Source organism: Saccostrea echinata, unplaced genomic scaffold, assembly GCF_033153115.1.
Source record: "Saccostrea echinata isolate AGI-Se365-2 ecotype Australia unplaced genomic scaffold, CSIRO_AGI_Sech_v1 ptg000030l, whole genome shotgun sequence".
NCBI classification, from domain to species: domain Eukaryota; kingdom Metazoa; phylum Mollusca; class Bivalvia; order Ostreida; family Ostreidae; genus Saccostrea; species Saccostrea echinata.
This window is the reverse complement of record NW_026889779.1, coordinates 17,961,607-17,974,304: the sequence shown is the minus strand read 5'-3', so window position 1 is coordinate 17,974,304 and position 12,698 is coordinate 17,961,607. Positions and strand designations below refer to the sequence as shown.

At 33.8% G+C, this 12,698-nt stretch overlaps 1 protein-coding gene across 1 annotated transcript in view; it reads right to left on the bottom strand.

Annotated features, from left to right (window-relative positions):
• The window catches only part of LOC133197456 (uncharacterized), a 47,505-nt gene extending 45,032 nt beyond the window's left edge, over positions 1–2,473 (bottom strand). Inside the window, exon 1 of the mRNA XM_061333511.1 lies at positions 1,954–2,473. Within this exon, the coding sequence (XP_061189495.1) occupies positions 1,954–2,465 (512 nt within the window). The 5' untranslated portion in view covers positions 2,466–2,473. The remainder of the gene's footprint in view (positions 1–1,953) is intronic.
• Between the last annotated feature and the right edge of the window lie 10,225 nt (positions 2,474–12,698).

The window sequence follows — 12,698 nt, the reverse complement described above, 5'->3', positions numbered from 1 at the left end:
TAATATGCTTTATCACCATAATAAAATAATTTGTTGAGATCCCGAAGAAATTAACCCAAGTCCCGAATCGTCTTTACCCAAGTCCCGAACCGTCTTGCTGCTAGTCCCGAAACGTCGTATTTGTCAGGTCTCGAAACGTCGGGGTCCCGAAACATCGTGCACCCGTACAGTCTTAACGAAAACTTTTCTGAGACACTAGCCAGTAGAACTAGTGGAATTGACATTTTTAATTGCCCAAAGAAAATTTTACTAGCCCAGAAAAAATAAATGAAATTTCAAAATTACTGTTACTTTGTTTTATTTCATTTAAATTTCATAATGAATTAGTCATCTCTTCATATTTCTACTGCTTATTCTCTCTTTCTGCATTTTCTTCTCGAGTCTTATATATAAATCAATTTAATCATTGAAAATAAGGTTGAATTTAATTCCAGTAAACAAACTTGCTATACCTTATTTTCACACAAGGTAGTATATATTATCCTCTTTTCTGATCACTGAACTTGCTATTCCAAGAGGAAGTGACAGTGACTTTAGTTAATTTTTTTCTAAATTTAAATTTTTCAGATACACTGTAAATGTACTTTTGATAATCATGTAAACATTCACACTTCAGTTAATTGAGTAATCTGAAATAATGTAATGGGATATCTGCATGTATTTACCATGGTCACCATACGCAGCGGAATGGAGTTCATTGGTTGGGAATTTAAAAGCAGAACTGGGAAATTCACTAGCCCGTCGGCTAGTTCTGAGACAATTTTTACTAGCCCAGACCAATTTTAACTAGCCTCGGGCATCGGGCTAGTGAGTTTTCATGAAGACTGTGAGTATTAGAAATTTTCTACAAAGTAGCAATAAGATAAGACCTGCAAATTTGATACTGTAGTGATGTTCACTATCTGAGGATGTTGCCACATAAATATAACTATTCATGCCTTTACTGTTCTAGAGAAGATTTTTTTAAAACTTTTTCCCCTATATATATTCCTATGTAAAACTTTTATCACCCATTTTGGCCCTCGGGGGTCATGATTTGAACATAATTGAATCTACACTACCTGAGGTTGCTGCCACTTAAGTTTCATGTTTTCTTGCCTAGTGGTTCTTAAGAAGAATATTTTTTAAAGATGCCATTAAATTTTCGTTAATTCTTAATTATCTCCCCTTGGTGTGCCCCTTCATTTGAACAAACTTGAATCCCCTTCACCCAAGGGTATTTTGTGGCAAGTTCGGTTGAAATTGGCCCAGTGGTTCTGGAAAAGAAGGTTAAAATGTGAAAAGTTTACGACAATGACGACAAATAACGGACAAATTTTGATCAGAAACCTCACTTGAGCCTTTGACTCTGTTGAGCTAAAAAAAAAAAACATTAAAAAACTTCATAGAGGCCAAGTTCTGAATTCACATACACCATTATTTAGTGTTTATATGGTTCTTCTGGTAGCATGTATCGTCAATACTGGTCGGTATTGAAAAAATATATTGCAATATATTATCGCTGCGTGTAATATTGCAATATATCGATATATTGCCAATATCGCACACCTTTGCTTCTCCTATTCATATTTACTTATAACTTCAAATGTTTAACTTGCCCTAGAGAGAGGGCAAGTTACTCCTCCTTGTGAAGAGGATAAAAGTTATTTGTTTAAAAAGAGGGAATTAGAATTTTGAAATGTATCATCTTCGCTAGCCAAGGGTGACGATCCACTCCTCTCCTCTTTTCACGTGAAAAGAGGAGAGGAGCGGATCGTCACCCTTGGCTAGCGAAGATGGAAATGTATATAAAGAAGATATTCCTTATTCATTATATTATAAAATTGGCCCTGATTTAAGTTTTTACATTGTATAACTCTAAGCATAAACACACTTCTTGGCATAACAATCTGAGTGCTTTAATTCGAAATATTTTTTAAATTATTTTTTGTAAACTGGTAAATGAAATATTACCGGGAAAGATTATCTGATGATGCTGCAGATCCAAATTTCAGTGACATTTCCTCTTTAATTTTTGCCATTGCCTGCATACATTTTTCGGTTTCTTCTATTATACCCGGTAAACGCAAGTTTTCCATTTCAAATTCTTCATCAACATCTAAGCTATGCATGCATTTTTTCGTTGATTCAATCAGAACTTCCTTTATCTGAAGAAGTTTAGTCAAAAAAGCAGTATTCCCGACTGCCCACGAATACATCTTTTCCAGGGCTGATTTATATAACTCAGACAGTTCTGTTGCTTTTACATCATAAAAGATTCCAAACGATTCTAACTGAAAAGTATTCCAATTTGAAACATGATCTCCACCATACCTCCCAAGTTTCGGTCGGGAGCTGTAACTTTCGTCGCTTTCATAAGCTCCAGAGCTTTTGCTTGATCCTCTCCTTTTTCGAATTCGTGGTTCTGAAGGGGGTGAGAATGGTGATGGTAAACGTGAACCAGAGGCTTTCGATGAATCTCCCATGTTCTCATCGACGGTCACTGATCCGGAAATTCGGACGGCAGGCGGTAAAACTAATACTGCCGACAGCCGACTCTCTCGGATTAATGTTTTTTGTTGATATTCTTCGCTTCGCTCAACAAATGTGTTTCATACATTTCAGGTACATTCATTAAGCTTAACTAAATTCACATATGTTTAAAAATATCATAAATGTTACGAATGGTGGCATTTATGGACTATAAGCAGTTATATATGAAGAATGTCAATAGAAAACCGTAATCCGAAGACCGTTGAGAGAACCAGATTTACCCAGCGGGTGTAACGGGATGTTTCGCGCCAGTGCATGGTTCGCACCGGGATGTTTCGTGCCAATTAATGCCATCAGTTTATCAAAATAAAAAAAAATAAAATAAAATTACAATTGCGAGTTCATGCAGTTATATAAAAAAATATATATTAATAAAATGATAGGTTGTGTAAAGTGTGTCAAAACCTTGATATTGAGGATGAAAATCATTTTGCTCTGTCCGAAATATGAAGCACAGAGAAAAATATTAAAAACAAAATTATCTACTTTACCTAATTTCAACCAAACAATCCATAATAATGACAATTTGTTAAAGTTATTGATGAAAACCAGTTGTAAAAGGGTTCTTAAAATATTATCTTCATTTTTATGTCAAATATCTGATATTAGAAAAAATGCTTTAGCTATAAATGAGTAACTAGTTAGAATATAATCAAACTGTGTCTCGGGACAAGCCCTTAAACCGGGTCCTTAGGAAAATATCATGTTAACGATAGAACTTTCTATCTAATGAGTAACTACATTGTTACGAATTATTTAGTATCTGATGAGTACACTACATTATTTGTTACACAAATTATTTGTATTCTAGTTGTGTTCTACTGTATTATCATGCTTATTACTATGTTCTGTATGGGCCTTTACCAATAACTGAAATTGTGTTTGTGCCAATAAAATATTTGATTTGATATACTGTATTTTTTATCCAGTTGTACAAAGTAATAAGCCCAAATAATTTTGAGAAAGGTGTAATTTTCTAAGTTCAAAAGGGGTAAAACTCCCAGAAAAAAATGGAATCAACATTGCCTGCGGATATGCACATTATTTCCTTATTAACTACAAAGTTTCATGAAATTCTTTTGAGCATTTTCAGAGGAGTTGTACTGACAATAACAGGACTGACTAGCTGACTGATGGATGGGTCAAAAACGTTATATCCTCTGAAACTCGTTGCGTCGGGTTTAAAACCAGAATTTGGTGTTAAAACTTGGCTTGTGTTTTCATGTGTAAAATTGCACATTTATAATTGTGCAGTTCTTTAATTAGAAATACTTCGTAATATCTGTTCGATGGCCAGAAATTTTAAAGAATGCTCATCTAAAAGGGGGGAGGGGAGGAGGAAATTCATAGAAAAAAATATGAACCACTGTACCCATATATACTCTGTATCAAGAAATGTTAATGTACGTGGCACGTACAGAATAAGCATAGGGGGCTTGATCCTCCAGTACCTAAATGTCATGGCGCAGGGGTCTCCCTTGCCAAAAAGTTTCTTCTTTTTCTGTCAAAAAACTTTCATTATTATTTTTTTGCATTAAGGGGGCAATTAATTTCTTCTCCCTTCTTCCTTCTATATTTATTTACATTGCATTCTCTCTCAAATCATATCATCTTCTTTAATGACCATCCGGTGTAACCTCCAGTACTGTTTTTGTATCTAAGGATTATTCTAGATTAGAAGAGGACTTATACTTCTTTAGTTGCCTTTTGTGTTATATTGTAACACTTATCTCATATTATTATGAAACTTTTAGCAAATTTTTATGCATGTATTTTCAATCCTCACAATGTTCAACATAACTATACAAATATACATGTATATTCCACAAATGGATAATCTCTATATATGCCTTTGTGCTAATTAACAGTCATCATGTGTAATATGAATAATCTCTAATAATCTCGAAGATTTCTCTTAAAACACATTACACTAGTTGGATGTCTAGAAATTTCATTCATTATAGTATTCCACATGCATATACACTGAAAGATCTATTAAAATACTCAGTTTTTGCCTTGGGTACATACAATAGATTTAAATTAGAATTTCTTGTTTGCCTCTGGCTAATAAGTAATATCTCACATAAGTCCATGTAAAACTTTATGAATTATAAACTATAAATTGACTTCTCTACAGACAAATGAAGTAATCTGATAGAGGCATGCAGTTACATGTAAGTTGTGAAAACATGACATTAGATGGTGTTTGAAAAACTCTATTGTTTAGTATGACCCTTGCTGCACGTTTTTGTTAAATATAGAAAGTTAGGTCCAAAACTTACGACTTTTAATGAAACTGGCCCCAGGGGTGCAGATCTCCCTTTCTCTCTCCCTTTCCTTGTGTGAACGCACCATTGCACAAAGGAAACACAAAGAAACAAATAATGTAATCAATTTCTCAGACCCTGTGTGCTTAAATAAAGTATATATATATATATATATATATATATATGTATGTATATATATACACACACATAGTATTTATTGTTTTTGGCTTAAATAAACTTAATTTGAGCAAATTAAAATGAAACTTTCATTATTTAGGGTCAAATTTACAGCAATTTGACATGCCGTAAAATTCCCACATAAGTGCGGATTTTCGGGAAATATATATATGTTCAGCAAAGTGGGGTAACTCTCTGAGAGGGTTATCAGATCATCAGTTTCTCTGTCTTTACATTCTAAGAATTAAATTGTTCACCTTTAGCCATATATGCTTTATGCCAGATTTGGTTGAAAATGGCTCAGCAGTTCCAGAGAAGAAGCTATTAGATGGCTAGCCGGGTTGGGGTACTGCCGAGGTCCCCAGCCGGCAAAGCCCCGTAAACTCCTGTTAATTAACAATTTGTAAAGCTTATTTTGACATATAAATGTAATTTTACCTCTTTTTATCAATGTATGACAGTGAAAACTTTATATTTGGTTTATGGAGGATGGTGGTGGTGTGGGGAGGGGCGTTCCTGTGCACCGCCCGAATCTGCGCCTGTAAGCTTAATAGTTTATTGCATCAAGTATGGATATGACAAGATATTTGATAATATACCATAGATCAATAACACCACAATTCTCTCATTTGATTGTTTTGAACTTAATAAATAATTTGAATATTTTCAAACCTACCTAGTACGCATTTTCGAATGTTAAGTACAATCTCCTTTTAAATTGTTTTCCTGTTTTAACTGCTACATAGTAGTGACCAGGGCGGATCCAGGAATTTGCAGGATTGAAGGGGAAGCTTAAAAAATATTTCAGAGGCAGAGGGACTGGGGGCCACATTAAGGCTCATGAAATCTATCGATTTTAAGAGCAAAATGTAACCACATATTTAGCCTCAATAGTTGTTTTTACAGGGGGGTCGGCTGCACCCCCATCTCCAAACATCTAAGGAACAATTTATGAATTACACTAAATTTTTCATCCGAAGATTTATTTCTTTTTGCCGAAGGGTAAACATAAATATTCTTTTTCACTTGCCGAATTTAGTAAAAGCGTTTGAAAGAACTTCTGGGGATGCTTGCGTATCTAAAATTTCATTTATCATGGCCCTGCTGTTCTTTCATTTTTTCCTATACATTCTCATGTAAAACTATCATCCTTTAATGTGGCTCCACCCTATCCCCAGGGGTCATGATTTGAACAAACTTGAATTCACACTATGTAATGAAACTTTCATCTAAGTTTCACCTCTTCTGGCTTAGTGGTTCTTCTTCAGAAGATTTTTAAAAGATGCCATTAAATTTTCACTATAGTGTAAATTCAAGTTTGTTCAAATCAATGCAGATTAAAGTTTGTTGAAATCATGGCCCCTGGGGAACAACAGGGGATCATTTGTTTACACTGGAAAAAATAAAGTTTTTTTTAATCTTCTTCTCAAGAACAACATAAAGATTGCAATGGTTCGTGATATTATAAAAGAACATCCCAGGTAGTGCAGAAATCAGGGCCCCTGGGGATAAGGTGGGTTTCGTGGATTAGGATAGGGCCACAAAGGGGACAATAGTTTGAAAGGAAATAAAAGATTTTTTTATTTTAATTCTTTTGAAAAATTGTAGGACCAGACTAAATCACGTTACATATGGATACATTCCCTAGTTGTGTGGATTCATTTTTTTCTTTTTATTATGGATCCTCGGGTTAGAGAAAAGGCTTAATTCAAGGTGCAATTTTTACCTTATTCATATTTACTTCTTCTGCAGAACTATAAGTCATGTTAGTTATAATGACATTGAAGCAGCCCCAGCATGTGTGGATTCAAGTTAAGCTACGTCATGACCCCTTGGTGTTAGGGTGTTAAAATCATCCCTTGATGAGGAGTTGAATTTTGGTTAGATTGCACATGAATGTTTTTAATCACCATGACATCAAGGTGATCCAGTTTTGGAATAGTGACCTCGAGCAATGTATATATTGAGGAAATGTTCTCTGAAATTCTATAAGATTTTCTTTTGGGGCACGTTGAAGGATGTCAGGGACATTTTGAAAACATAAAATGGTTCTGTTAATTGAATAACTCTCAATGTCAGCTAGAGCAATAATAAGATATAAGCAAAACTTACTTGTAAGCTACTGCAAACGTTGGAAAGAAAATAAGAATTTTGTTATTAAAGAAAGAGTATTATTTCAGGAAATATGATTTCTCACAAAAGCTAATACATCAATGTCCAAGCACTACAGCATATATCTTAGCATTCAGATGCTGTTTCTGTTGCTTATGATTACTGTTTATCCTTAATGACAGACAGATGATCCAGTTGTGGAATAGCGACAAAAAATATAGTGAATATAGAGAATATATTCTTTCATAGATGAGATTTTTCAAAAAATGAGAAGGTAACCGACACCAAAAAAGAACTGGACTAAAAGGCGCATTGAATCCATATCTCTCAACGCCTGACTTCCTGTAGGTCACGAGGTCAAGATAATTGTTTAGATTCAAAGTACTGAAAGTACTGAATGGAGGTGGCGATCATATGTGTATATTGAAAATGTATATTTTTAAACATTTTCTAAACGAAATTAAAAATGACAGTCTCTATCAGAATACAGTTATGGAATGGTTATGAAGGAAACAGCAAATTTATGGTTCTATCATAAGGTCAAATTGACCTATCTGATAATTTTTCGTTATTCTTAATATTTTAATAATTATTTTGAAATTCAATTCATTAATTTTTATTATCTCATTTCAAATTGCATTATTTGGTTCACTTATTTTCCTGTCACATGTTTTCCCCCATCTTCTATTTAATTACAGACAATGGCTATTTGAACTTTGTATCTAACAGTAAGAAAATTAAGACGTTTCTCAAATATAATCACTTTTTGGCTGTCATGAGTACATCTACTATTATTTACCAAAAATACCTTTACGCAGTATTACGCAATTCAATTAAGAAGTTCGTTTTGATCTTGGATTGTCTCAATTAGTGTCAGCCCATCGGATTACCTGTCTTTGTCCTCTCGCCTTTGTGCCTATCTTTTTTTAAAGAGGCCCTTGATAGGAAAATGTAACAGTTAACTCAATGTTTTTTCTAATTAATCCCCTTTGTGTCCTTCACCCTGACCAAGTCAATTTCTACGTCGGGTACCCAGCGCGTCACTTTATGCTGGAACACCAAGAATAAAAATCGTAGAAATGTATTTCATCTTGGTCATCTATTTTCAGAAACTATCACTATAGAAACCGACCAAAAACACTTCGTTACAGTTCCCCAAGGGAGGAAACTATTTCCCGAGGCGGCGAAGCCGGCGAGGGAAATAGTTTCCTGACGAGGGGAACCATAGATTTGATATTTTCCGATTACCCATTCCATAACTGTTTCATTATACCGAAACAATCATGGGAGATTTATTAAACTAGAGACTCAGACATTTTTTAAAACGATATAGAGGCATTTAAATAATCACAAATGCATGTGATTAAAAATATTGAAAGATAGTTAATGCATCAACCGAGGAAAATAAAATTATTAAAAAAATATAAAATAATATTTTACTGACACTTCGAAGGATTTTCGTTGTCTTCATTTTGCTAGAATTCCAGCATGATTTTGACATCGCATGTCAATTGTGTCAATTACTTGCAATTACAATTACATTGATTTTAACAAATGTAATTAATTACTCTCAATTACTTTGAAGAATGTAATTAAATACATATCAATTACTTAGTTTTATTTCCAAAAATTTTGAAGGACAAATACATGAATATTTTTTTGTACATGTTGAAGTAGAAATAATATTAAATATGACCTGTCCTATTGCCCTAGGCAGGGTTTTTATGCTGTATAAACATTATCAGGCAATTTCTCTGGCTTCTCTGGCAAGCAGAAAAAGAACCTCGAATGTGTTCCCCATGCGTTCCAAGACAACACCCCTTGCATAAATATTGAAGTGAATGCACATGTGGTAAAAACTCTTAGTTGAATTTTTCAACTATTTCAAAACATTGACTTAAGTTTTGAAATAGAGCCTCGGCTCTACTAATTAGAGGTCTTACCACGTCATGTGCAGATATTTCAGTTCCTGTGATGTGATGTAATAATTGTTACACTGTAAGAGATAACAATGGCTTAAACATTGATCTACTTTATGTTAAAGCAAATAAGATATATTCATATATTTTTCATGCATTGATTAAAAAAAAAAATAAAACAAATTACAAATGTAATTGTTTATTAGTATATTCCCTACAATACTCTATACGTATTTAAAGGTAACACAGTGACATTAAACAGGTAACTTTAATTCGATCTATGTAGAAGATATAAGGTTTTGTCTTGTCAATCTTTCTAAAAAAAATAAATAAAATGTAGCCCTTTAATTTCCTTTAATCAATGCATGGATATATCGACTTCACAGTAAAGCATACCGACCGAGCACTTCGTGCTTGGTCGATATGTGAAGTCGATATGCAGATGGACCTCATCAAAAGGCTATATTTGTATAATACATCAACAGTGTTGTGTATGATAATTATCACTTATGTCCAAAAACAAAATCAAGTACTAAGTAAAACATGTATAGATACAGAATCATCGAACTGTCTATATAGTCTTGAGGCATTAAGATGATCCATTTCTGGAATATTTAAATTCATAGTTTAGCACACACCAATGAAAAAGATTATTAAATGGTAGTTTCTTCTCTGATAAAATGATATGACCGTATACTGGAAAATTTTTGATTTTTTTAAAATACGTACGCTGTGCAGATTTTAAAAAGAAATTTGCAGTATATTACTTTTTAACGACAAGTATCGTTTTTATCATGATGTATCGACCAAAAGTATCCTAGCATTTTAAACAAATGAGGTGTTAAGCTTAAAGGCATACAAATGATCCATTCTGGAATAGTTTTCTCCATTGTCGAAATTGTTGAAACCACAATTAACAAACATGCATTAATTCGCTATAACTGATCACGTTTATATTTCGGAGTAAGGTTACTGATCACGTTTATATTTCGGAGATTAAAAATAGGTCACTTCAATAGTACAAGCCTTCTCCTAATCCGCAAATAGGAGTCCTGCAATCTTTGTTTTTTTTTTAAAAAAAACAAGAGGCCCAAGAGCCATAACGTTCACCTGAGAATAATACAACAATTAGAGGATGAAATTAGAAGATATCGAAAAGTATTCAATCTCGAAAGTCCAATGAAACAATACAAATTTGGAGCAGAGCAAAAACGGACCTCAAATTTTAGAGGTGGGATCAGGTGCCATGGAGGAGTGAGTATACCCTGCCGATCGGTCACACCCGCTGTGTGCTCCTTGTCATGACCGGAGGAAAAAACGGAAAAATCTGTAGACAGTTCAGGATCCGATAGAGTATACATGTAAAAAGAGAACTGATAGATAAAATTTTGTTGCCGAAAAGCAAGAGAAACATCATGATCTGGATCAACGAAATAATTTGTCTAGTATGCAGAAACAACTCATACGTAAGTTCTATTCTCTACCCCATTTATAACCATCACCATGCAGACTATTAACAAACTATAAACAATTAACTATCATTGCTTCTATACTATTTTAGCCCCATATTAAAACCTCTCACATTAGCCTCTCTTGGTCTTTTTTTCTCATATATATTTATCTATTATTTACAAGTCTACCTGACCATTAAAACCATGAAAGTACTTATTGCGTTATACAATAAACATAGGTAATCAGAGATTACAGAGCTCACCTTAACGAATGTTTACCTTTAAGTAACTTAATTTTTTTTAACAAAAATGTCGGGAAATACTAATACGCGTGGTAATCAGTAATCAATACCCACGATCCACGTGCTTTGATTGATCAAACATGAAGTGTTGGCTATTAAAACAACTTTTCAACAATAAATAAAGGTCATTATCTGCTGATTTAAGTTAAGTAAAGCGTAATAATTAAAATAATTGAATGACAATTAAGTACCAATCGTAATTACAGAATGACTACTGTACGTAAATTTACCTATCCTAGTCTATACTCATAATTCCAAAAAAAGTTTATTGAATACTTATTCACTGTTTCTTGAATTCACGGATTTATCAACACCGTGAATATAGCGAATATTTACACCGCGACTTATTTTTCCCCTATACAGTAATCTATTAGTGTACATCCCTAGATGCAACATTTATGCAATTTGGTCTGACAGGACTTGCAGTTAATTTGGAAAGGACTTACCTAAAACTTTAAACTAGTCACCTATCCAGATTAATTTTAGTCAAATCCTGCATCTGAAGCAAATATGAACGTGTTCATCCCGTAATACATCATCTATGCACGTTTGGTCCAGATAGGCTTTATAGTTTCTTCTTAATGGACCTGCTCAAAAAGCTTTACCTTGGTCACTCATCCAGAAAATGTAGGTCAGATCCAGCATCCGAAGCAAGTCCAGTAGTGTATTATCCATGCAATTTTGGTCAACATAGGGCTTATAGCTATTAAAAAATGAGATCTGCACCAAAAACTTTAACCTGGTCACTCATCAGTAAAATGTAACTAGCATTCGAAGCAAGTCCATTATTGTGCATCCTTAGATGTATCATTCATGCAGTTTTAATCAACATAGGACTTATAGTTACTTGGAAATGAGACCTGCTTCAAAATATTTACCTGGTCACTCATACAAAAAAGAAAGTAAGATCCAGCATCCGAATCAAGCCTGGTAGTGTGTATCGTTAGATGTATCATCCATGCAAGTTTGGTCAACAAAGGGCTTATAGTTACTTGGAAATAAGATCTGCTACAAAAACTTTTACCTGGTCACTCATCCGAAAAAATGTAGGTCAGAGACAACATCCGAAGCAAGTCTAGTAGTGTGCATCCTTAGATGTACCACCTATGCAAATTTGGTCAATAGAGGGCATACAGTTATTTAAAAATGCTCCAAAAACCTTAACCTGGTCAGCATCAGAAGCAAGTCCAGTATTGTGCATCCTTTGATGTATTTTCAATGCAAGTTTGATCAACATAGGCCTTTTAGTTACTTGGAAATGAGACCTGCTCCAAAAACTTTAACCTTGTCACTCATCCAAAAAATGTAGGTCATATCCAGCAACCGAAGCAAGCCTCGTAATGTGCATCCTTAGCTGTATCTTCTCTGCAAGTTTGATTAACATAGGGCTTATGGTTGCTTGGAAATGAGTCCTGCTCCAAAAACTTTAACCTGCTCAAAAAAAAAATAAGAGCCATTCTCTGTAATGACTTGAAATTTTATATAGGAGCTGTGGTACGCATAGTCTCAGAATTTCTCCAAAATCTCCATGATCAAAGTCTTTGATACTATAAACTCATACCAGGCAAAAATTAGTTGGTACGTGTCATGGTTACCATGGCAACATGTCCTAAAGGTTGAAAAATGGCGTTTTTTCAACATGTTCAGAGACCCAAAGTGATCGTTTGAACAATGCAAACAAGTGGCAATGACTTTTTCAAAAGTTGAAGGTCTGGTGTCTTCAATGCATGATAAGCATGTTTGGGATATCAACTAACATACGTTACTATGGAAACAAAGAATTCAAAAGTAATAATTTTATTCATTTAATTTATAAAGTAATACACTTAAAAATAAAAAGAATTATAGTGATCACTTTTAAAACTTTGATTTTCTATAGTGATAACTTTGACACTTTGATTTACTTTAGTTAACTATAGTTAACTATAGTAAACTAAA